At 41.9% G+C, this 27250-nt stretch overlaps 1 protein-coding gene across 1 annotated transcript in view; it reads left to right on the top strand.

The window, feature by feature from the left end:
* Positions 1–5526: 5526 nt before the first annotated feature.
* The window catches only part of edar (ectodysplasin A receptor), a 28755-nt gene continuing 7031 nt past the window's right edge, over positions 5527–27250 (top strand). Inside the window, exons 1-8 of the mRNA XM_084022057.1 lie at positions 5527–5719; positions 15123–15188; positions 17059–17178; positions 19973–20154; positions 21830–21915; positions 25671–25739; positions 25881–26006; positions 26181–26255. Coding sequence (XP_083878183.1) covers positions 15138–15188; positions 17059–17178; positions 19973–20154; positions 21830–21915; positions 25671–25739; positions 25881–26006; positions 26181–26255 — 709 coding nt within the window. The 5' untranslated portion in view covers positions 5527–5719; positions 15123–15137. The remainder of the gene's footprint in view (positions 5720–15122; positions 15189–17058; positions 17179–19972; positions 20155–21829; positions 21916–25670; positions 25740–25880; positions 26007–26180; positions 26256–27250) is intronic.

The raw sequence follows: 27250 nt of genomic DNA, 5'->3' as shown, positions 1-27250 counted from the left end.
TGATACAGACTGTGAGGAAGAGAGAGAGGGGGGGAGCTAGAGACAGGCAGGTCCACGGTCCTCTGTTGTTCTTTCCCCCCTCACACCTTCACACCGACTGCGTGAAAAGAAAACACACAGTTCTAAAAAAAAAACTGAGAGGTTGTTGAAAGGTTTTCTGTCACCTCGACTGCTCACAAAGACTGAAAGATGTCAGGCCTTCATGAGCACACTAGTCGTAAACTAAACAGTAGATTCGCGCGCCAAATCACAACATCATCAGCTATGTCGAACAGTGTGTCGATGACGCCGTTTGTAGAGAAGTTTGAGCAAAACGGAAGGTTGACGCTTCAGAACAGATTCCAGCTTGTTTGGTGGCCTATGTGTCAAACTTCAGCTGACCAGGAATCAGTGTGGCGTCTCACCGTGTGATGCTCAGCTGACGGCTGACACACAGACACCCTGTTCATTACCTCACTAACTACATCCAGCTGAACAACAGGGCTCTGGGAAATAAATGTTTTTTGGCGACGCCTGGTGGACATCAGCTGAACTTGTGGTTTCTCCTGGTTTGACAGTTTAAATCTCTAAAACGGTGTCATATTTTTTTTAAACAAAAAAATATCCGTAATTCCCCTTTATATAGACTACAAAGACTACAAGACTCAATACTTCTATTCCTAGAATTATTAGTGTTGCAAATGGACACAATTTTACAACAACAAAAAAATCAATAATTATCATTGCACCCAGGGGTTATTGGATTATTGTCGTCATGCAAAACCATATGGAACACAATTATGTGAATAAAGTATCATCAGTATCACAGTGGAATGTGTGATAAGGATATTATTGGATAATCAATTTCAGTTAGGGTTGAAACGGTGCTGTCATTCACATATGCAGTATTAGCGATCATGTATTTATAGATGACAGGCAGGGCTGTTTTAAAAGTGGTGGAAATGTTAGATATTCTAAGATATAGGTGAAAACCTCAGCATAAATACTGTCATGTGCTCTGTGATGGACACACAACACACTTCAAGGAGAAGGGTGTGCGTGTGTGTGTGTGTGTGTGTTGTTTCTCAGCCGTGACTGCAGGCTTGCTTTGCCTGTCCACCTGTTCAGACCTGCTCTGCTCTCACATTCAACCCTGAAGGCGTTCGGAGTGAGCCAAACGTGTGTGTACGTTTGTCCGTGTGTGTGTGTGTGCGAGTGAGTGTGTGTGACACAGTGACGCCTTCCTGAGAGAGGGGTGGGCCCATTATTTACCACCCACGGTGAAAAGCAGAGGGTGGAAAGCTTCGGCATACAATGGAAAGAGGGAGTGTATGTGTGTGTGTGTGTCTGTGATGTGTGTAAGCCACAGCATTTACTTGTACATATGGTAAGTAGGATAAACGTTGTATGCTGTATTTCATTTTACAACAAAGCGCCTAAGTCACAGTATTGTGAATGTTTTGCTTATTATATAATGGCACCTTCTTTATGTAAACACATGTAGACTGAATGATGGTTGAGACAGCGACAGCTGAAATGCACGTAACATAATGAAACCTGGTGATTAAACTGAATTGGGACTGAAGTGCTCACCAATTTACTCCTATAGTCTCTGTTTATGGTTATGTGTGGTGTACAGCTACTCAAATCAAAGCAGCGCAAATTGAATCTTCTCTAGTGGCTGGAAATGGCACAAAAAATAAAACAAAAACACATCTAAAATCAAATGTAGGTCAAGTCTTTTGTGGCAGTAATGACTTGAAGACGTGTTTAATGCTTTCTCGGTTCATCAGCGGGATGGAGCTCCTCTTGCATTCCATCTACAGAGACCTGGCATTTCTCACAGGTTGCCCCGTGGCTGCAGAACATTGCAATGCTACAGCAATTCAGCCACTAAAAGCATGCATGTGTGTTGTTGTCAAGCCCTGATTTTGAATGCCTCACTGGCACAAGTGCTGGCAACAAGCCCCTAATTCACAGTGTCCCTCTCTCTCTTTATCGTACCCACTCATGTCGCATGCCCAGCATGTTTCATCCCGCTTAATGCAATTCTCCACAGCCAATGATTCCGAGTTTGAGGGGAATTGCAGGCAGAGGCGAACAGAAAATGATTACTGGATGAAAATCCCCTCAATCCATTGAAGTGGTACAGTCAGCGCTCCCTGTAGGACAGAGAGCTGTCAATAACACACAAAAGGTGCTGCTGTTAAATCAGCGGACGGGTCCATTAGGCTCGGTAACTAGCCTTCTGGAGACAGAAGGGTTAAACCGTTCTGTGAGATGTCACTGAGACGGACATTTGTCCGATAACGATGCTTTGCAACACGACGTGTATAACGCGAATGTGAGAGTCGTAATCGCGTCATGTCGATCATGCATTTGTTACACACGGTTATTTTTTCTTACACTTCATTTTATTTCGACTCAGTTGTATTATATTTCAAATAGCACAGCCAGCTTATGAATGTGAGCACCTACCAGCGTATTATGGCATGCTAAGCAGGCCTTGTGGGGGCAGTTTCCCCCCCTTCAAATTTTGATATTGAATTTATTTTTCTTCCTACGGGTAGAAGGTCAGTGTGTCTGCTTAAGGCTTGGCAACGTGAGTTAGTTAAGGCCTATTAAGTGTTTCCAATGGGCTTTCAGGTCTCTATGCTCTGTATTTCACCATGCTGAACACTGCACTGCTAGATTTGCAATAAACAACGTAATTATTTTGTAATTGAATGTTGTCCCTTGGGAAATTCCTGTGATGAGCTATGAAAATAAACTTGAGTTGACCTGACGCTGCATTCATACCCTATTTATTTTCACATCTTATTTCCTCTCCTTCAACCTGGTTTACCTACGAGGTTCACCAAAGTTTCATATGCTCCAATATTATTATCATCTTTATCAATAATAATTCTCATTCTTTTCATCATTTCTCCACAAACAAGCATTCTCCCTTTGACTGCTCTGGAAGAATATTAAATCTTGTTTGCCTGAGATGATGATCAAATATAATGAATATGCATTGTGTGTGTGTGTGTGTGTGTGTGTGTGTGTGTGTATCTTTCCTATGTACCTATACCATGCACCTCTCTCCCATCGACCAATGTCCTTCGTTCATGCAAAAGTAGGTTAGCTGACACGGCAGTTACCATGGCAACCCAGCTCTTTGCTTCCTTGTTGGTGAGTAGTTAGAGAATGTGCGTTCTCACAGACAATGTGCATGGGGAGGGATACTATCAGGGGGGGTAACAAGGTCATGGAGCCTGTGGTGAGTCAATTGTACAGCATGTTATCCCAGAAAGAATTAAACTAAGATACTTTTAAGTTTAATAGACTGATAACAGCTAGGCTTTTGCTCAATATGACATTGCTTACATGTGATGTGATGCATATGACTTTTAGGGTTTTATGTATTATTTGCATTTTCTTTCAGTGGGAATGTAACATTGAATTATTCATACATTAAGTATGTAATGATCTGTGGTTTAAATGTACACTTTTCCATGAGAGGTAATTAGATAAATATGAAATAGCGGGAGAAAAATATTAACTATTGCATTTTTCTTCCTATATTGCATTGATTTCATCCCTGATGATTCCCCATATTTTTGGTTTCTTCTTGCAGGCTTTTGGGCCTTGGGGTGCATGAAAAGCATGAGGAAGTTTGCTATTGATGCTGCAAACTGAAGTTAGGCTAACTTCATTATAGCAAGCTGCAAATTAGGCCTCCACTGACTGCTATCTTCTTTGAGCTACAGTACTTTGATGTGGTGTTGAGGGGGGGGATCAACTCTGATCTGCAACATGAGTGAATGCACGTTGACCATAAGATTTTGTAGATGATTAGATTTATTCATGGACCAAGTAATCATAACTCCAAACCTAAACAATTAAAAAAAAAAAGCACAGCCATAATTAAATAAGCCAAACAGGAAGGCAGAACAGGAAGTCAATATATTGGGTGCACTAGAAATGTACTATTTTTTTTACTGAAAATGAAAGTCACGGTCTTCCATAGTATGCATAATTTTAGTGTTGAAAGAAAAAAAGCTACATGAACGTACATGTCAATGTGTAAATATGTCCCACAGGATTCAAAAGAACACTTGAATCATTGTTGTGCCATTTTCAGTATCAATATAAGAACATTTTCCCACAGGGATCATGCAGTATGTCATCCCATGATTGCCTTATGAAATAATCCCTTATCTCATCATATCTGATTTTTAACCTTTTTTTTTGTCACATGCCTCATTGTATTATCTCATATGATGTATGTCCCTTTATCTCACCATATCTCATTCTGTTATGGCTTCACTTATTCAGATTCACGTGGATGTGTTTTGTGTTAGACCATCCATCATAGTAAATGCAGGTTTTGCTTAATATGTGTTTTTGTCCGGTCCGTGACTGCACAGCCATCACTCTCTCAGCAGAACGTTCAGCCGACTTGTTATCCTCTCCTCATCCTCTCTTTATCCTCACTTCTCATCAAGTCTCTCCTCCTCTTATCCTCCTTTTCAGTCAGGAAGCCCCTGGATCGACATCAATGGGCCTCTCAAAGAACGCAAAGGAGGAGGGTGACAGACAGACAGATACAGAGAGAGATAATAAAGGGAAGAGGGAGGAGAAAGAGAGAAGGGAAAAGATGATAGAGGGACAGAGAGAGGGACAGAGAAGGTGAAAGAACAAAGAGAAAGTGACCAAGGGAGAGAAATACGATGGCGATACAGAGAAACAGAGAAAAATAAGGACGGGGGGAAGACAGAGACAGAGAGTGAGTAATTACAGGACTCCCAGTGTTTTCAAAGCCCCTCTTTTATCTCACCCTTCCTGTGGCTGAGAAACGGAGACGCAGCGGAAAGGAGGAGGAAAACTAAAGTCCAAGCTTTAGTCCAAGCCAGACAACAGGCACCAGTCATAAAACACACACACACACACTAATTTATAGCTTCTGTTTCAAAGACACTTTATCATCTGAAAGAAGTGTGTGTGTCGATGGCCTTCATATCAAGTACTCTAAGAGGGATAGCAAGACATAACTTTTATCTCTCCACCTATGAATATTGAGCTGTTATTTATATCCAAAAACAAATTCTATCTATCTATCTATCTATCTATCTATCTATCTATCTATCTATCTATCTATCTATCTATCTATCTATCTATCTATCTACCGGTATCTATCTATCTATCTATCTATCTATCTATCTATCTATCTATCTATCTATCTATCTATCTATCTATCTATCCATCCATCCATCCATCCATCCATCCATCCATCCATCCATCCATCTATCTATCCATCCATCCATCCATCCATCCATCTATCTATCCATCCATCCATCCATCCATCTTCATGCTGCTGCCACTACATCCATGTGAACGCTAGATGGCGGAGTTGAGTCGTGGCCTGCAGCGTGTTAATTGTCCCCGCCAAGAGTTTACCTGGGACACGTTAATGTGTCTCTCATTCAGGGCGGAGAAAACTTTTTTTTCTCTCCCTCTCGCTCATCAAGGAGGAGCCTGCAGACACACCGACATGCAGCAAGGTGGAGGCTGAGACACAACCCGGACCGAGTGGAGTAAAAGAACTCGTAGACAGGCAGCCAGTCCCACGGCGATGCTGACACGACACCGCGCCAGAGATTGATCACCGATCACCAGGACTGATCGGACCCGCCTGAGCAGAACCCCCCGCAGCGGAGAGAAAGCGAAGCAGCGTGCCCCCCTCTCCGAGCTCCAGGTAAGACGCCGGAGCGGCTCCGCTCTCAGGAATGCAGGGACGGACTGCTGCAAGACTTCAGGGAAATTCCTGAGCAACACTTATGATGATAAACAAACATGTGTGTTATTGCACATTTAGCTAAAAAAACAAGTATACGTTGCTATCCGTGTTTGCATAGGAGACGTAGGAGTTAAGATAGAAACGCTGCCGGTGCACAAAAAACAATACTAAAACAAACCTATTTCAAAACTGCGTGTCAAAATATGCAAAAGTGAACCCAAACAATGCTTCTCTACTTTTAGATGACATTCTATTTATATGACAGGCTGATTACGACTGGCCAAAGTATACATCACAAGATATAAAGTGCATGAAACTGGAGGCATATGTTGCCAATATTGTTATTTTCATGAATGTAATTTACATGATACACATGTTTGTACTGTTTGTGTGCAACAGACATCCCTTAATGCATCCTGAAGTGTGTGAAGGCTAAACCATGCCTGTTGTTTGGGTGGAAGATAAACGAGAATGATTCTCACATCATCAGCTTCTCGGTTTGAGGCCTGGGTTGCTTTTTGACGATATGGTGATGTTTGAATCCCTTCTGAGGATGTTGGTCATGAGCTTAAATATAGTGGAATTAAATGCAATAGTAAAGGCGTGCAGGCTTTTATATTAACCTAGATAAGAAATCCTTTAGATGTTATAATAATACAATAAGCCATCCTGTGTGATGTGTTTATACGACACTGTAGTTTTGGCTGGGTGTTTGAGAAAGTGTGTGACCTTGCACAGATTTCTCCCCTGTCTGCATAATTGTTTTCTTGGTGCCGCCTGACTGTCCCGGGCCCCGGGGCCCCTGGGGGAAGTCCTGCCCGCAGACAGGCAGCTCGGCCCGGCTGGGGACATGCCGGGTCCTGCCGAGCCTCTGATGTCTGCTGGCTGGCTTTGAACTGTAGCTGCTGGAGGTGGAAATCAATCCGTCTCTACTCCCCCCCCCCCCCCTCCTTTCTCTCCCTCTTTCTATCTCCCTATCTCTCTCTCTCTCTCTTCCCCTGCAGCCCCCAGATCAGTACGTCTCCGCTGCCATTGAATCTTTCATGTTCACAGGTAGAAAGGCAAAGGAGACACGGAGAAGAAACAGGGGAGGGAGTGTAACTCATCTTCAAAAGAAGCTAATACGGTTTCTGAGGATTAAAGGGATGAAGGTAGAAAAAGTAACAAAGCCAGCGCCTGTAGTCATGATCATCCTGTACTAGAGGGAAGTGAAAGGATAATTTGTTGACTTGCTCGCTGCTGCCTGGCTACGAGAATGCACACAATGCTAATTTATTTTGGGCTGGTGTTGTCAAAAAAAGAAAAGGAATTCTTGTGTTATTGTTGAGATTGATGGAACAGCTGACTCCAATCCACGCAGTATCCATCCTCCCCCCTGCTGAGGAAGAGAGCTCAGGAGGGGGGAGCTTTAATTTATGTCCAGACGGTTCGCTGATGGCTTTTATCCAAACTGCCTTACCAGAACCAGAACCAGGACCAAGTGCAAGAATCCTTTACATTTTGTGTTGATAGTGTGTCATTGTAATTCATATCCCAGTGAATGATTTATAGGAATAATCTTGCAGTAAATCTAAAGAAACTAAAATGTTAGGTTTTTTATGTCACCTGGAAAAAATCCAAAATGTCTTCACTCAAATTCTTCTTCCTCAGTTTTAGAGGATTCAATTCATGCTTTCAGTATGTTAAGATTACAAGTAAAAAAGAAGTAAGTATGGCAAATGTATATGGAATTATACCTCCATCATTGGGATTTTACCCTGACATCTTCTGAAATGAGCAAAGAAACCATTCCCTGATGAAGTACAGGCTTTACATTTACAGTATATTCTATATGCTGAGGTTCTAGTATGTGCAGCTCAAACTGATGCAATTGAAAATATACACGTGTTATGCTTTAGAACTCAGCCACCAGGACAGACAACTAACAAGTAACTGAGGATCTTCAGGACTCCCTGGGGGGCTTCCAGGAGGTCCCCCGCAAAATAGGGCGGTAGCTGCATTTCATTATATTTTAATTTACATTCAATAATCCCAGCAAAAAAAACCCAACCCTACTAAGCATGGGTTTCACTCTCACCACGATTATATCCCCATGCACACCGCAGACGGTTCAACCAATACTAAATCAACAGAAATCTCTCCATGCAGGCCCCGGGGGAGCAGGTTTAATCAAATTGGGGTTTGTGGTCTAATCTGTGTCCACTAAAGAGTCCTCCGCGTTGGGATCCTACTTCGGTTAGGCGTCCATTCCATCTATACGGGCTCTGTGGCAGGAGATCTGCTACTTCGTGCCTTACGTTGTGGCGAGAGCAGAACAATCTGGGTGAGGTTTTTCAAAATCACAGTTTATACGATACAGAAAAAGAGTTTGTGCCTTAAGATGAAGCTGAAATGGTTGCGTGCTGGCCGGCTGGTCGCTTTAAAGAGCAGCTCTTGTGCTGTGGGCTTTCCGGCCTGGTTGGTGAAACGTGTAATTGGCAGTTGAGAAGCTGGTGAAGGATTGTCTCGTTGGCCGGGGCACCTGTGCAGATGGGGTGTGATCCGTATTACGCCTTCTTGCTGGCGGCAGGTTGAAAGTACGTTAGTTGGCGACTTTCAACCCTCTAAGTAAGTGCTTAAATGATTAAGTCATTACTTTTTCTATGGATTGATGATGAAAAAGATGACATTCATCACAATATCTTATTATCTTATTGGTGTTGTGCCATCCCTTTATCGTAGGTTAGTTAGAGGACAGCCATAAGATTCCTGGTTACAGATTAGACTTCCCACCTAGCCGCTGCAGAATAAACAGAGACAGAGACGGAGAGGTGTTCTGCCCCAGCAGAGCTAAAGAGGGGAACAAGGGATCAGGGAGAGGAGACGATGAAAGACAGATCACCGGCAGGCAGAGAATCAAAGGGCCTACTGACTGGAGCTGGGCTAGGTGTGTGTGTGTGTGTGAGTATCTGTATGTGACTTCCTTTCATGTGCCCTAAGAGTTTGTTTTTCCTGCGCACAAAGTGGGAAGCTGACAGCAAGTCTGTAATTAAAGCAATCAAAAGATGAAGAGAGATGAGCATCACACACAGATGTGCACGTACCAGAACACACACATTTCTATGTGTCCTGGCCATGTATGTGTGACTTGTTGTTGGAGGTGTGATGGAAAAATCTGCATGTCATTTAAGGAATTAAGTAACTTACCCAAAGTTTTTCCATGAGGGAATCGCAGCCTTTTTCTACTCTAGGTGATATTTGAGCCCCCGTCCCTTTGTGTGGCCCATTTAGCAGTATGCTGCTCTGATTTGTCTGTGGAAATTCGAGTTGCCGCAAAGCATGTTTTGACACCGTGGAAATAGTTCTCACTAATAAACCACGATGCCGCAGTTTGGACGTCGTTGGAGTAAATTGATATTTTAGTCGGCGTTCGAGGGCCAGCTGTCGGGGGTTTTGCGCCTGTCTCCAACGTTGGAAACCACTTTAATCATGGGTTTGTTTTAACATCAACCCTAGAAGGTCATCATCTCGCAAATTAGACTCGTGTTTTTCTGGCTCATGTGGTTCCGAGGCCTTGATGGCTGCTCTGTTCAGTGACTTTGGCTTCCTTTAGCACTGATAAAGGAACATTTACAAGCGAGTGCAACATGTGAGCCTTAACTCCAGCAATGCAATAATGATGATGAGTGTACATTGTAACTATAGTGCTGTATAGTCTGTTTGTTTTTTTGCCAATCAGGGACACAGGGACAGACTCTAGGTCTGATTCAGCCGAAGGTGAAAGCGGTTGGTCTAATTTGACTGACAGCGCCGCCGCCGCCGCCCCTCATTTACTCTCCAGCTGCCTCCAAATCATAGGAGACAAACGCCCAGCAGCACATTCCTCCTTCATAATTCCTTCCCCAGTAGGGGCACTTATAATTACTTAAAAGTGGATTGGCCAAATTCTTGAACACACAATGATTATTGAAAAAATCAGAGCAGAACAATTCAGCAAACTGAGGTGTGTTTTCACCTTTTCTGGCAGGTTAACAGAAGCACCGGTAGATGATTACAGTTGCTGTACAGTTAATGACATGGTAGGGCAACTAATTCCTTCTTCTGATGATTATAGGCTATTGGAAGAAGAGCTGCTCTTATTATGATATCATAATTCGCAAGTCAAATCGACAGAATCAGAGGCTCGATCATCCAGCGTAAAGATAAAAATATATGGTTGTTTACCAGAGCCGGTGGGGGTGTAAAAGACAGACTTGATAGAGGGGAAATCCACAGTGTTAGTGGTTTTTCTGCTTCATGTTTTATCTGCAAACCCACTTGGTTGAAGCTTTATGACCGAGGGCAAATTCAGATGATTAATCTTAGTCATAATCATAACAATCCCAGCATTTATTCGTTTCACATTGTAACCTGTGTGCGGCTTTAGATTTGCTACCGTTTTGTTTGATTTCGTTAGCATTAAGTTGTACGGACATGTGCAGGCCTGATGAAGTGGGAAGCTGTTAAAATTACACAGTGCTTAAGTTTACAGTAAATGATCTACATTCTGTAATAGTTGGAGAATTTTCTCTAGAAAGACATCTGCATCATGTGAAGTGGAGCTAATGATGAACATATCCTCTTCTCCCGGGGGCTCAAAGCTGGTGGCTGCGAGATCATGCTTGGATTTGGCAAGTTGAGCCCTAGTTTGTAAAAGAAACCGGCTTGTTTTTTAGGGATAAAACATTGCATTGATTAATCCTGGAACTTGTTTGTGGCCTGCAAGCAGAGGGATTACAATATATGTGAGGGTGTGCTCATGGTAGGGTTAGAGCAATGGCTTGGTTAGCTGTTGTGTGGGGCCAAACTTATATTTTATTTAGGGCGAGTAATTGAGACGCTATCAAACACCTGCAAAAATAATCAGCTGCAGCAGCTTTAGTCAAACAATATTAGTATAAAGAGTCCAGTAAAAGTATCTGACAAAAAAAAAACAAGCCTGAAAGAAAAGAAACAATAAGAAGAAGAAAGAGAAATATTTCAATGGAAAACAGATTTTCTTTTTTCTTCAGAAATACCAAAACCAGGATGACAGAGACCCCTGGATCCACATCCTGCTGATTTAATTCTCATCAGAAATTAAGTGCCATGGAAGAACCAAAACCAGCCTCTAACTGTATTCTTCATCTGCTTTATTGGTTTGCTTCTTGGCGGAGTTTCCGCACCACTGATTGGCCTATTACTTAATCGGGCAGGAAGTCATTATCAACCAGCGTAATGGATAGATGTAGCAGGGTTAAACACTGATGGTGAAAAAAAAAAAGTCTGTTTCCCACACAATCCACGGCTAATCATACTGAATGAAAGATACAAAGAGACTTATTTGGCTCTATATTTCTCAGTGAAATGAATGAATGGAATGAAATCAATGGGATGAGGAAAAAGAGCCAGAATGGGCAATGATTAACACTGGTTAACCATGTGTTTTCTATTAAATGATCCAGTTAAACTCGGCAACAACAACAAACATGCCCCCTTTAGAGCACTAAACTGGTTTAGAGTAGCCCCAGTTTGAGCCTCTGGTTTTATCATCACATTCTAGTTGCTGAGCTGAGCTTCTCAAATCCAAACAAAGATGGTGGCCGCTAGGTTTAGCAGATGAAGAATATCTGAAGTAGGCTCATTTCTTGTAAGAACTGTATTCATTACAAACATTCACAACACCAACGTACACATTGTTAGATATTGTTAGATAATATTCATTTATTGTTCTTAATGTAACTGTCTCCCAGTAGCGTACTGTTGGTGGCTTTGCCTGTTGATTTGTTGCATCTTGCCGTATTAGCGACTGCCACTGGTTGGTCCTGGACTCCACATGGAGTGGAGTGGGATCTTGGAGATATTGTGAATTTGAGTTGGGAATGACTGCAGTGTGCAGGGAACGGGTTGTTCCTCCCAGGGTGGAAAAACAGAACAACCACAGACTGATCATGCAGTGAAAATCCACTTCATGTAAGAGACCAAAGCATAGTCGGTAGTATGACTGTGGTGCCAGAGACGTGTCTATTATTTTCAAGTAATGACTAATGATGAAATGACCATTTCCCATAAGAAACAGCTAATCACCTAAAATGCAAGTCACTGAACCAAGTGCCTGTTAGTGGGTAGCCCTAATGCCCTGTTTATAGACATGAAAACCCAATGTGCGTACACAGTGAGGTCTGAAGTAGGACCACAAGCAATAAAAACCCAATGATAAATAACTGACTGACTGACCTGCAGAAGGCAGGGCATTTTCATATCCTTATGAGCTGATCTATGGGAGTTTCCATATGGTAACCCCTCCTTTCTCCCACAGGGTCTAAACATCCCCATAATCACTTGTCATATTTAGCTGCAGTCCATATCAATACAGACTTAATCTGTATAATCTGCTTTGAAGGCTGTGATATTAAGGCATTATGCTTGTCCCTGTAGGCCAGGGAACACTGAGGAAAGATCGTAAAATGGCATTGTATGGAGTTTTGAGGCCAATGGGTTTGTTATTGTGCATTCTTTTAATGAACTAGCGTGAACTGTGTTGCTATAGCTGTGGGATCTCATGTTGGGTTTTCCTCTGTTGACAAAAAGCGCAATCAGATGCAACCGAATGAAAAACAGAGATGAACGCAGAACTAATGACGGGGGAGGGTAACAAAAATAAAGCCTTTTAAAGATATTTGTCCAGAAAAGAAAAGTGCTTTTTCCTCAGTGTTTTTGAAATTCACACGCTCGTCGTTGGAGCTGCCCGGCACAATCGCTGTGTTCTACAGGTGCCACGAAGAACCTCGCAGACTACCTGGTAATGACACCACTAAAGACAGAAGGGTTATTTATCTGAGATTATGCGGTCGTTAGAAGATTAATACCCTCGGGGGGAGCAAGAGACTTGGGCTGACTTTCATCTCAGACCTGCCCCGACAGAGAGAGCGAGGTTAAGAGAGACAGAGAGAGGGTTGGAAGGAGGTAGAACAGAGTGTCAGAAGACACAGGGAGTCTTCAAACACAGCGCCGTGTGTGTGTGTGCATCACTTCAACCCCATAATGAGTAGCCTTGAGGGGGTCCACAGCCATTTGGCATTTCTTCATTTCCTGATTTAAAAAAAGTGCTGTCTACCCTTTTATCTCTTTTGGCAGCAACACACAACCCCTCACACACACACACACACACACACACACACGAACACACACACAGCAGTCTTACCGCGAGGACTTGTGCAATTAAGCCTGTTTTGCCATCAGAAGCCATATATTTGTGCGTTAATGTGTGTCTGCGTGTGTGTTTGTGTGTAAGTGTAATTAAGCAAGATCAAACCCCTCGGGGCCAGGAATTAGCCATCATCGAAGATCAAACCGATTTTTTTTTTCCCTCACTCAAGTCTGAGACATGGAAGAGGGGAAATCAGAAGTTTAGAACCAGACAGATTTTGACCTGAGATAGCAGATAATGCCAGCTTCTCTCTCTCTCTCTCTCTCTCTCTCTCTCTCTCTCTCTCTCTCTCTCTCTCTCTCTCTCTCTCTCTCTCTCTCTCTCTCTCTCTCTCACACACACACACACACACACACACACACACACACACACACACACACACACTTCTTGCTTCCGAAAGCTTCATGTTGATTTGTAGTTCAGGTTTATGTGTTGACCTCATCCCGGACTGCATCACGTGTGCGTGAACATGTGATGCAGGTGTGGTTTACGGTGTCAAAGGGGCCCATAATAAACCGGGTCATCAAACGTCTAGGATCCAAGAAAATGGACACTAAAACCTCAACCTGCATCTTTCTCACATATAATTAACACCCCATAGAGACGCACCATAAGGAATGCAATTACAGTAATTTAAGGTGTGTGTGTGTGTGTGTGCGGGTGTGTGTGAGCGAGCGCACCACTGGGGTGCAGGGTACAGTATAGGCATTTGATTCCCTATAAGCCTTATTGACACCAACATGGTGGAGTTTATTTGTTAGATGATTGAATGTAACCTTGTAATTACTCCCAGATTAGAAGCAAATTAGAAAAAAAAAAAAAAAAAAGAGGTAGAAAAAAAAAATGCTAATTTTAATTGGAAAGAGTCGTTTAACACCCGGCAGCTCCGCAGTATTTCAGCTTTCACTTAGCATGCTCTTATCTGTGCTGCCACGCTGTCAGGGACCACACACACACACACACACACACACACACACACACACACACAAACACACATACACACACTTTCATCTTGCGAAATAGCAAAAACATATTTGAAGGAAAAAAAGATAGAAAATGTGATGTGTAATAATCAAGGTATTTGCCATTACTAACAAGGTTGTTCCATTTCTTCTCCTTTTGAGAAAGCACGTTACACTACATACTCAGTGTTGTCTGATTACATTTTGTTTTTGTATTATTTGTTTGCAAATTGTTCTGAGCCTTTGTATGATTCCGGGCTCGTCGTTTGTGTTCAACGTGGCTTAAGGGGTGATTCTTTACAGAGGATCCCATCCAGCACATATCTTTTCAATTACAGTGATGACATTATTTACACACACACACACACACACACACACACACACACACACACACACACACACACACACACACACACACACGCTCCACTCCAATTGCAGGCCAAGGCAGGACAAACACGTACATACAATCGCAGGCACCGTCTTGCAGATGTCCAAAGAAATAAACAAGTAATTACACAACTCCGTACGCGGCGGCACGGAGCCACACACTTTTATGAAGTGTTGCATCGCATTAAAAGCAAAACCCAAACGCATGCCATCATTTCACAAGTAAGCAAACAAACACGCACTCTCATAACGACCGTGAACCGCAGCGTCCACTTCGGCGTTACAGCCACTTTGTGGGTGGCGGACTTGAAATAGCATCTCAGCCATTTACTAAATGTGTTTTAACCTCATTCTGGTGTAACTGAAATAGCGTTGCCGGCTGGTGTGAAACCAGATTTGAAAGCTCTAATTACGGGCGTTTCAACTAAGTTTGGAGTTTTGACGAAAACAGAGACACATAGCAGAGAAATAGGTGGATAATTATTAAGTGCTATCACTATACTTTATTGAAGCAGAGGTTAGCCAACGGTGATGTGTGCTTGCAGTTATGAGCCGGGAGAATGCCACGGGCTGTTCTGTTGCTATTACATGCTTATGGGTGATGACGTGATGGTAACGGGACAGCGGACTCATCTGGGCCACACACACACACACACACACGGAGCCTCCTGACAACACTATGACAGGAACGCTCCATGATTTTGCTGTTTTTTAAATACAGTTTGGTGCCAGGTGACTAATCGGTGGAAATGTTTGCATAACAATGAATGACTGTTTTCTCTTTGTCTTTCTCTCTGGTCTTCAGGAAGAAGACGCAAACATGTCAGAGAGGAGAGGTCAGAAGAAGTCCGTCTTTCTGTCCTCATTGTTGGTATGTTTACATTCATTTCCTGTCTCTTCCTCTTCCATTTCCACCTACTTCAATTCTTCTTAATCCCTTCATTTCATTCACTAATCCCAAACTAACCATATTTCCATTAATTCATAGCTTTCCCCTTTAATTTCCCTACGTTTACTGCACTCTTCCTCTCAGTTCTTCTCTTGCCTACCTCTGCTTCACATCCCTTGTCCTCTTTAATATACTGTCAAGCAGTAGCATGACTCCAAAACCACCAGCATATTGCATCGGTATGGATCGCAGACACAGTTGACTCCACACTTGGCACTCATGCAGACTTTCAGTGTTACGTGCCAGCACCTTCCACAACTCTGCAGCCCTTGTACCAATTAGTCAGACTTGGAGTTCAATGAGCTGATATATTTCTAATCTAACGGGGGAATCTAGAGATTCTCTGCCTGTTTTGATGGTGAAACACACTGGCAGATTTCCCAACAGGCTCCCATCAGTCACTATGTGAACTATTGCAGGCTGACGATGGAGCACTTAGTCAACAAGTGGATTCAGTCAATGGTGTCGATTTACGACACTACCAAGTATAGTGGCATTAGAAATGTATTGCTACCGATTCTAAAAGCAATCAATATGGGAAAGGATGATGTGCTTCAAGTAACTACATTTACTCAAGTACTATGCTTATGTACAAATTTGATGTACTTGAGTGTTTCCTCTACTTCATTAGCTTTTACAGGGAAAAAATCATAATTTTACTGCACATTTATATGTCAGCTACAGCAAGAATTTGCATGAAAACTTTTAAAATATGATGCATCGTAAAATATCTACCAACAAATATCTAACAGTATATGAAATGTGAGCTAGTTTTCAGGATGCTGCTTTGAACTCTGGGTAATTGCGGTTGAATCTCTCTCTATTTTGTGTCCACATTGAGTGTGGCCATTTTACTTTTCAGACGTTGTCCTGATGTTCAGTTGGACTTTTAGTTATTAATGGAGTATTTAAACACGTGGTATTAGTACTTTTACCTCAGCGTACGATTTCAATACTGCCATCACTGGTTTTGGAAAACAATCCATGAGGTGAACCCCTAACTGTTTATGCTGCTATGTTATGCTATGGACATGACTAAATATCCCCTGCAAAGCATTGTGGGATAGATGTTTGTCCTGAGGAGAATATCGATGTGATAGGTTGTTGTCATTTTTCCAGCTGAGGGAAACATTTGTAAAAGATCATTATTGCAGAGAGGACGATGTTATTCAAACAGCAGAGAGAAGACGGAGAGAGTTAGTCATGCACTAATTTTTTTTTTCCTGCATCATTTTCTGGACTGCAGATGATTTTTTATTTTTTTTTAAAAGTCAGTTAGTTTGTTTGGAAAGGAACAACGTGTGCTGGTAAAGTTATAAATACCAGCTGCTACGTATTACATGAACCACAATGACACAATGCCACACACAAAAAGTACCCATACAAGACATTAGACAAGCAGATACTGGTATTGCGCAAACTCTCTCAAGCACTCGCACATGTGCACACAGCTAACACTGATCTCCACTAATCTGAGTAACACAGTTGAAGGAGCCGGGATCGGATGTTTGTGTCTTTTCATTTTGGCGATTAAAATGTTGATTCTAAGCCAGTTGGTTTGCATGAAATAAATCAGCCATTATGCAATCTGGTCATTTATCTCAGCTGCAGTATGAATTATTTTGCTCCAACTTCCAACATGTAGGAATCAATTCAACTTCAAGTTAACACCGTTCCATTATACAGTAGTAGCATGATTGTTTACATGCAACATGTTATTGATATGTCATGCAAAAGTCTCACTCTCCATGTCTGTGTCTCCCATGCATCCCCCCCCCCCCAATCTGTCTAGGTGTGTTGTATGTTTGCTAGTGCAGAGTATTCCAGCTGTGGAGAATACGAATTCTTCAATCAGACCAGTAACAGTTGCCAGGCCTGCCCTCAGTGCCAGCCCGGACAAGAGCCACACATGGTGAGACACACACACACACACACACACACACACACACACACACACACACACACACACACACACACACACACACACACACACACACACACACACACACACACACACACACGAAAGCCATTGTTTGTCTCTTTAACCAAGGAGCTTTTCCATGCACCTACAGTATTTGAGTACATTTCAGGATCAGACGCTGCAGTAAGTTGGGATTGAGTTAAGGCGGCCAATTGAACATCAAATTGCAACCGTGTAAAATTGATAAATAGCTTTGAAAGCTGACTTTATGAACCTGTGCTTTGTTCAGACCACACACAGACATACACAAACACACACACACATTAGGACACACATAGCTGCACAGTGAAGAGTGTCTAAATTCAAGTGAACAATATCTCATGGTTTATTGCTCTCATTGACTTGGACGTGAAAGCATGCATTAGGCTACAGGGAATGACTTGCAGTAGTCACATCGTGCTCCAGTCTCTGTCAGTCAGTCTGCCGACAGCCAAAGAAAACAGAGCCATGGTAAACGCTTCAGTTGGCACCCCGGGGTGCCACACCCTCTCAGGAGACAGCCGCAGTGAAGGGTGAACAGGATGAATTACAATCCATGTCATTTACTCGAGTGCAGCAGAATTCTATTAGTTTTTCTTCCATATGGCCGTGTTGATTTTAGAATGTTAGTACGGGCAGATTTGTTTTGCTTTACAGTATGTATTGCATTAATAAAGGGTAGGTATTGACCCGCTAGCTTCTTTGATTGGAAAATAGCTTGCCGAACTGGACTGTGTTTTTTGGTTGGATCATTTTTTCTAAAACTAGCATTTCCCGTGCAAACACAAAGAAAGTATTACAATAAATACTCAAATGTATCTAACCAGTTTGCTAGGGTTGTTATTATATCGATGAGCATTTGCAGTTTTTACAACCAAAATGACTAAATTACATGAATTTCAGAATCAGATTTGTATACGAGTAAACATCCGTATTAGCAGTTCTATGAGGCAGAGTGTTGCTTTAAGCAAAGTTCACCAACACCAACAAGCTAACACCGTCATAGCGACAATGCTAACATGTTTAGTGAGGTTAACATGCTAAGACGCTGACCCTGGCTATCTCGGGTCAGCATGCTAACCGTTGCTAATTAACACAAAGTACTAGTGAGGCTGATGGGATGTTCATTAGTTTTGCAGCTATTTGTTCATAAAGCTATTTGACAAATGAACAAAGTTATCCGATGATGGTTATTAGTTCCATCATTTAGGGGACATGACCATCTGCAAAGTGTGTGTTCGTTCCAATCCTGCTTCACTGATCCTGCCTTGTGTTCACAAGTAAGCGTACTCAGTAAGCATCCCCAATAATGTGTCGGAGCTTATAAAACATCTCTGCCCGAGACGGAGACAGCAACGAGAAGCTAAGGCTGATAAGCACCGAGCTCTGTCATGAAGAGTAATTTGGCCGTTTGTGAGCGACAGAAACATGAGAGAAGAAAGAAGTTTAATCAGCGAGATGAGAGCCCTCTTTGCACTTTCCTTCCTGTCTGATCCTCTCGGTGCCACGGTCTGTAATTCATGTGTTATTCTGTTCCCCTCAGCTATGTGTATATCTCGACACCCTTTTAATCACGGGATAACCACATGGTTCCTCCTCGCAACAGAGACTTCCAGAAAGTACACAGACACCACACAAGACATCCAAGGACGCTTTTATTGTGTGTGATGGAGCATTACATTAATAGAAACGCTGGGGTCAGACTTTTAATTAATATTTGACGTCCTGACTTTTATTGATCCATGAAAGGGATGGTGAGGTGAAGACACATGAAAGAATTGGCCATAGTTTCAAGTCCCTTTTCATGATGTGTGAAAGCTGTTAGACATCACCCCGACTTCCCTCGTTTCCCTTCACTGTTGAATTTTCAAAGTAAAAAGACAAAACAGCCAGAATAGTTTTTTCCTCCTAGATATGGGATACAAAAAAATTCAAAGGGGCGACAAATTTGCATTGAAATGAAAGAAGCTATCAAACGCAGCAGCTTTTCCAGAACGAACAGAAGCAGAGCCATGGCTTAACTGTGTAAAAAAAAAAAAAAAGGAAGAAAAAAAGATCCAAAGCGACCTTTAACCAAAAGCGACAAGATCCTGCCGATAGGTAGAAGAAGTTTTATATCAAACAATCACGGCGAGACTTCCGGACGTCAAACAGAAGGGGAGGAATATTAGGATTCTCTGAGATGCAGTGTGCTCTAGCCCAAAGCTAAGAGGCATGGGCTTGTTTGAATAGACAGATGAAAGTAAGAGGGAAATGAAAGATGAAAGCCAGGGAGTGTGTGTGTGTGTGTGTGTGTGTGTGTAGACTGTTGTCCGGCCTCCCGACTGCATAGGAATTAACAGATGGAGATGGGAGGAGGTCGATGCTAGATGACAGAATGATGAGTTGGTCATCTTAAACACTACCAGGGATGGAAAGCTGTACACACACACACACACACACACACACACACACACACACACACACACACACACACACACACACACACACACACACACACACACACACACACACACACACACACACACACACACACATAAAAATGTCTTTTGTCATCTCAAAACAGTAATGCCAGGTTTGTTAACGACATGGACAGAAACCGATGTGGCCGCGTGCATTATTGAATGTGTGTCCACAGCACAGTTGTGATGGAAGGGTTTTGAATTAATAAAAAATGACATATCTAATGTACCCTAGTAGAGAAATATTAAGCTAATGTACATGGATATGAATGTGTGTTTTGCAGAACTGTGGCTACGGTGTGAAGGATGAGGACTTCGCCTGCGTGCCGTGCCCACAGGGCAAATATTCCAAAGGGAAGTATGAGATCTGCAGACGCCATAAAGACTGCGACGCCCTGTACAAAGCCACCGTCCGTGCAGCGGGAACTCCGGACAGCGACGCAGAGTGTGGACCCTGTCTACAGGGGTAAACTACACTAACACACATACCAGACTCAGAACACATTCACTGTGCAGTAGGAATGACACGCTTCTCAGCAAATGTGTTTGATTTTTTTTTTTTTTACCATCTTAAGGAATATAAATTAATTCTACCAAAAGATGCCACTTCTTGTGTCATCCTATGACATTTCATGATTGTACAAATCTTGACAAATGTACAGTATGTGCCGATATATATGGACCACCCTCTTGTCTTCATTTTAATACATTTGTGTGCAAACACACTCTAAATCCTAAACATCTTCTTTTGCACATGACAGCCCCCCCCCCCGTCACTTAAAAAATATGAAGTCAATAAGGGACATTTAAACGTTACCAGACCTTCTTCTCTTCTTCCCTCGACCTTCCCATCATCCATTACTCCCCCTCCTCCTCCTGCGTTGTCAACACTAAACTTCTTACTTTTAACTTGTTTGTATCATATTTTTTATGATGGATTGGAGGCACTTTATAATCACTTCATAATCCCCCCCTCCTGTTATAGGTCCCCCCCTCCTGTTATCGGTCTGCCTGGTACTTGGTCTCCTTCCTGCTTGCCTTACTTTGCTTTTTCTCAGGGACCCTGACTTTGTTCATGCCTATGTCTGTGCTGAACGCGCTTTACTGTATGTTGTAAGCTGCCGTTTGCACCTGCTTGATGCAGAGCAGAACGGGCCCGAACAGTAGCAATACATTTACATTAAAGTGTGTATCTCAGCAGAGTAAAAAGACCTGGAGGTAAATGAGAATGAGTCTGTTGTGACAGACACGTCTTTCTGCTGTTTTCTCTGGAAGCGACTTCAGTTAAAATAACTGTTTCAGCCATTAAGCAATGAGTTCACATGTGCAACAAAATACGAGGTTTTGCTTTAACTAATTGATACAATGTGAGAGGTAAAAGAGTTTGTGCACTTTTGCTATCCTTCCTCTAGTTTGCCAAGTCTTTTGTAATACAACTAAGGTACGTAAAACCACCAAATGTAAAGTAGAGGTAAATGTAAATGTAAAAAGAGTTTTTTTTAAACTTTATTTTTTGACAAACCAAGAACTGAACTGTAAACATCTGCTGCACATGTGTAATTGTGCAGTTAGTTCTACTTAAAACAGTGACTATAACGTCTAATGCTAGAAATTCTAAATTCAATCATCAGCAAACAAATCAGAGGTTGCCTGAATTCTCATCTCTTTGAGATGCCGAAGTGCCCACGAGCACTAGATTGCACCCGTTTCTCTGGCTGCATCTTGACATATGATGGCATCACTTAATTAACTGCACGCTGCATACGTTTTGTCAGAAACATTATGCTCCCGTTCTCAAGCCGAAATGATTTAATGCTCCCACCAGTCATTCACAGAATGGACTCCTCCTCTCCTTTCCTCTAATAGACGCTTCATGACTCAGGGCGATAATATGTACCGAGCAATCTTTAGTGCCTTTAGGGCAACAATTATGCACATTTCTTCACTCTGGCAAACTTTTCACCTCAGCTGCTTCCCCATACTTCTGCAGCGTGTAGGTACAGTATGTGGGGAAGGCAGGGAGGCCACGTACTGTATACACACCTGCATGCAGATATTGTTTTTATTTTGTTTCACCAGGTCTAGTTTGGCATAATTATATAGTCTAGTTGGTTTATATCCATGTTCTTTATGTCTCCCAGGTATTACATGCTGGAAAACAGACCCAGGAACCTGTACGGGATGGTTTGCCACTCCTGCCTGAACGCACCACACAACACCAAAGAATGTAAGACCAAACTCTGCGCCGTTTTATTTTCTCCCTCCCCTTCCTTCCGCTCACTTCCAACCTTTCGTCCCAACAAGCTTTTTATTCTCTTTTCAACTACGAATTCCCCCTTTTTTTCTTTTTCAACATTTATCTTCACAGCTCTCTCTCTCTCCGTCCAAACATGGACCTGGTTTCCGCTGGATTCAAAGCTTCCAAACATTAAAGATTTCTGTGTGAATGGAAAGGAAATAAAAGGGGACGTGCTGTGCGAAAGCAGATGTTAAAAGGCTGGACTTAGTTTGAGGGAACAATCGGAGGTCAGGGGTCGTGGTGAGTTCTCCCAGACACTCTGGTCACACCGCCCCCTGAAGCTTTACTCTTCTGGCACTGCCTCACTGATCACCCTCCATACCTGACACTGTGTGGACATGCATCTGTGTGCACGCGCATGCATGGCGCCGACTGTTGCTGCGACCGCATCTCCGGACCATAATATTTACCAGAGATCTTTTCCGTTTCCCATTCACCGCCAGTCTCCACAGTTCATAAATATTTCCTCACACTTGCAACACAAAGCATGAATGTTGTCAATAGCAGTCAAGTAAAACCCTGAGTTTCTGATAGTTTGCAGATTTGATATTTAACTGTTTTTGGTAACACCTACGGGAATATCACAAATCATATATATATGATACGGTATGAACCTGCATCCCATTAGCTGCAGTAAGGAAACAGTCTGTCAGAATACATTACTAAAGTAATGGTTTAGAATGATACTTTATTATACATTCTATCACCAATGTCTCCATTGAGGTATCTCACTAACATGCAAACTATTATATATAATTGCAAATAGCTCTAATTCATTCTTTTTTTCCATTATATTGGTATTAATAACTTTTATCACTGGTTTAAGTTCACCTGCACCTCTACATCTTTAGTTAGTTTGACACATTCTTTAAATCTTAAGAAAAGGAGGGGAAAATATCAATGTAATTAATTGTCCTCGTGTATTTCAAGATAATAAAGCCACAGCTATATTTAAAAAAAAAAAACACCATTAAAATAAGGAGATAAGACCTCAACCCAATAAAATATGATTAGAGAAGTCATCACGGCCTAAAAAATGTCCATATTATCAAACCATTAGTTATTTAGTAGTATTTATTGCAGAACTGGAGGTGGATAATGTCAATGTCTTGCTTTGACATGAATGAGGGAAGAGTGTTTTACGACCCTCATAGATACACACGCCTATGGGATTTATATTTATGGGCCCATAATTGCTCCAAATCCCACTTTGGGAGTAATTGAAGACGCCGGAAATGAATGATATTGTTATTGTATCATATTTAATGAGTGTGTTTTGGAAGATGAAAACCCCAAAAAGCAGTGTGTGTGTGTGTGTGTGTGTGTGTGTGTGTGTGTGTGTGTGTGTGTGTGTGTGTGTGTGTGTGTGTGTGTGTGTGTGTGTGTGTGTGTGTGTGTGTGTGTGTGTGTGTGTGAATTAACACTTGTTTTTCAACAGCACCCTAATTGTTTCTCCCAGGCATGGAAAAGAGTGATTGAATGGTGCTCTGAAGAAGTGCAAATAAGAGCGATAGAATGATGTAACACAACTAGCGTGGCGAGTCATTGCATCTTGCATTCAGATTCAAACTTATTTGGGGTGGCAATTTTTTTGTGACGACATAATTTCATCATTCAGGTTTCTTGTTTTAAAAGAATAGTTGGCCATTTGGGGAAAAAACGCTGATCCCTTACAGAGATTTACATGAGAAGACTGAGTATTAGGATACCGCCAGTACCTGGTGTAAGCATAAAGACACACATACTTTTTGGATATTAGTGCTTGCTTACCCAGTTCTATTTGTTGAAGAATAACAGAAAAGAAAAATAATAGACTGACAATTTCTTGCCTTAATTAGATGTTGTTTTTTAGTCCATCAATGACAGGGAGACAATGATATGAAAACAATTATAACTTAAAATTCTTCAATGTAAATGCAGATTGTTTTTTTTTTTTAAATCACTTAGAGCATTCTACATTTCTCCATATGTGTAAAGTCAGGCTGTGATACATTTGAATTAAACCCGCTTTAGATGTTAGAGAACATAAAATAATAATAATAATAATGCACTTTACAGCTATAATGAAAAAAAGGCTGAACGCTGGGAGTTCTACTTGCTCAGGGTGAGGGCAGGCTGACACTCGCCATGTAATCTGTAAATTGCCCTGGCTCCTGCCTAGCTCTGTGTGTGTGATAATTAAAACTTCAGTGGGTATGTGAAAGAAAGAAAGATGATTAGCGTGTTACTGCTTGCGCTGATGCTACTCTTTGGCAGGCAAACGTTACCAGTCTGTCATTCAATTTCCATTGTCACCTTTTGATTTTTATTCCCTTTTGCCGCCATTTTTGCACCAATACACATGAATACTTACTATTAACAGAGATCATACATTGTAAAAGGTGTGACAGCATTATGAATCATTTGTCCTCCGTAGAGACATCGGACCCACGTAGCTTCATATTTTCACACAGATGTATTTAGCACAAATGCTTTGATTCGTTCTTTTTGGATCTCCGCTGCTCTGTATTTCTCCTCCTCTTTGTTTGTTTGGACCCAAGTAACCAGATTGCCCTGCAGAATGATCATTTTGCACTGTGAGTTCAGGCTGAGAGACATGATCAAGAGAAGAAACCGCAAAACGCTAAACAAAATTCCAGTTCAGGCTCATATCCTTATCCAGAGTGTAAACACATACCCCGAGTTAATGTCTGCAGCCACAGGGCACCGGTGTGTGTGTGTGTGTGTGTGTGTGTGTGTGTGTGTGTGTGTGTGTGTGTGTGTGTGTGTGTGTGTGTATGCGTGTGTGTGATGACATGAGGCTTCGAGACCACAGGAAGCAGAGGGGCACATGCCAGAGAGGTCTACAGTGTATCAACTTGGTGAAATAAAAGACTGATTAAAAGGGCTGATTTATGAGCTGCCAGGAGTTTACAGCTTCATTAGGAAAGAGGAAAAACAGTCGATGAATAATAATAAATAAAAAAAGAGAAAGAAATTTGTTCAGAGAGCTTCCTCAATTGCAAACGTTGCGGGTGGGTGATGGGGTGGTGTAAATAAAATGCAAGGCCAAAGCTACGTGCCTTAACCAGTGACAAATAGCATAGCGCCTCTACCAGTGACAGCGTTTCTGGTGCTTTCCCCCTCAACCAATCTGTGAAACTGTGTAATCTCTGGAAGAAAGTGATGCATCATTCATCCTACTTTAAAAGAATAGTTTGACATTTTGGGAAATACGCTTATATACCTCCTTGCCGACATCTAAATGAGAAGATTGATGGCACCACCATGTGTGTGCAGTAAATGTGTAGCTACGGCCAGCACCCAGTTAGCTTAGCTTAGCATAATGACTGGAAACAGGGGAAAGCAGCTAGCCTGGCTCTGTCATCAAGTGGAAGAACCAGCCTACAAGCACGTCCAAATCTCTTTAATTTACATGTTGTTTCTTGTTTAGCGGTCTGTTTCCGGACATGTTTCCTGTGTTTATGCTGAGCTAAGCTAGCCAGCTGCTGGCGGTAGTTTTTTAATCTGACTCTCGGCAGGAAAGTAAATAAACAAATATCCCCAAACTGTCTCTATTGTGTGTGTTAGCCCTGTGAAGCCGCTAAGGTTTTGCTGGTCATGGATGTATGAGCAAAAAAATGTTTTCACAAATCCGCAAATAATGAACAAGGATTGAAGATATGTGTCCGTGTGTTTCACAGGCAAACAGGGGCCGAGAGTACCTGTAATTGATCCTGGCAGCACGACTGTGTTCCCTCATCCACAAAAAGGTATACACAAATACACACACAGAAATATATAGACACATTTCATCTATCTATAACTATATATATATGTATACACTATATGTTTGCACTATTTCGCGCACACACACATCATTTACACATTACATCATTGCCTTCATGTTTCAGATCCCACCGGACAAGGTCACCTGGCAACGGCTCTGATCATCGCCATGTCAACCATTTTCATCATGGCCATCGCCATCGTCCTCATCATCATGTTTTACATCCTGAAGGCCAAACCCAGTGGTCAGGGTAAGGCGTGCACACACACACACACACACACACACACACACACACACACACACACACACACACACACACACACACACACACACACACACACACACACACACACACACACACACACACACACTAAAGGATGGCATTTGTGTGTGATGTTAATTGTGTGTGTGTGTGTGTCTACAGCATGTTGTTCGGGACAAGTTGTGAAGGCAGTGGAAGCTCAGACCAACAAACAGGAAGACAAGAAGGATGTCCCTGGTGAGACATCTCTCTCACACACTCACACACACTCACACACTCTCTCTCTCTCACTCACACACACACACACACACACACACACACACACACACACACACACACACACACACACACACACACACACACACACACACACACACACACACACACACACACACACACACACACACACACACAAAAACACATAATCTTGTTTACATGCACACTATTATCTTGGTTATAAGGTTTATCCTGGTTTTGATTGTTTACTGGATATAATGTTTACATGAATCATAAGAAATCTTGTAAATCTTTTAGTACATGATTTTTAACATTTCAACATATTCACAATTTTGGACCTCATGAAAATTGTAAGAAACAAATTGTTATTTCCTTTTTCAACCAAGCGTGGGTAGTAAAAGCCAGCAGTACTTGAAATTAAAAGTACGTTTTTTTTTTTGTAATTCCAAAAGTAAAACGACAAAATGCAGAAACCAAGTAAAGCATGAACACACAACAATTGAGCGACTGTTTATGTGCAGCCCATCTGTTCTTTCCTTTCTAACAGTCTCAGTGTTTTCATATCTGTAAAAATAAACAGGCCAACATTCACAAACTGATCATTTGCATGTTTCCATAAACTTCTCTTTGCACAAGAGAGAGCCTACAAAATATATACTCAATAAGTAACAGATGTAGTTTAAACTTCAACTACTTAAAAATACACTCTAAACTGTACAAAGACCCACAAAGCTATAATTATAGTAACAAAACAAACTATAATTAGTTTTTTTCCTACGCACAGCTTTAACAACTATGAAATTACTCCAAAATAGTCACAGTGACACAGCACATAATTTACTTAAGAGTCAGTTTAGGCACGATACCACCCAGCAGTGATTAGAGGAACACTGTCATGCAGCAAAGTCCTCTTTATCAGACACATAACTGTATGTTCGGCTTATTTTTCAAGGCCAAAAAATATTACTCCAACACTTTCCCGTCAAGCTCTGGGC

The sequence above is a fragment of the Eutrigla gurnardus genome (genome assembly GCF_963514095.1).
Source record: "Eutrigla gurnardus genome assembly, chromosome: 12".
Lineage (NCBI taxonomy): Eukaryota > Metazoa > Chordata > Actinopteri > Perciformes > Triglidae > Eutrigla > Eutrigla gurnardus.
Note: the sequence above shows the minus strand (reverse complement) of the source record. Positions and strands in the feature narration are given on the sequence as shown.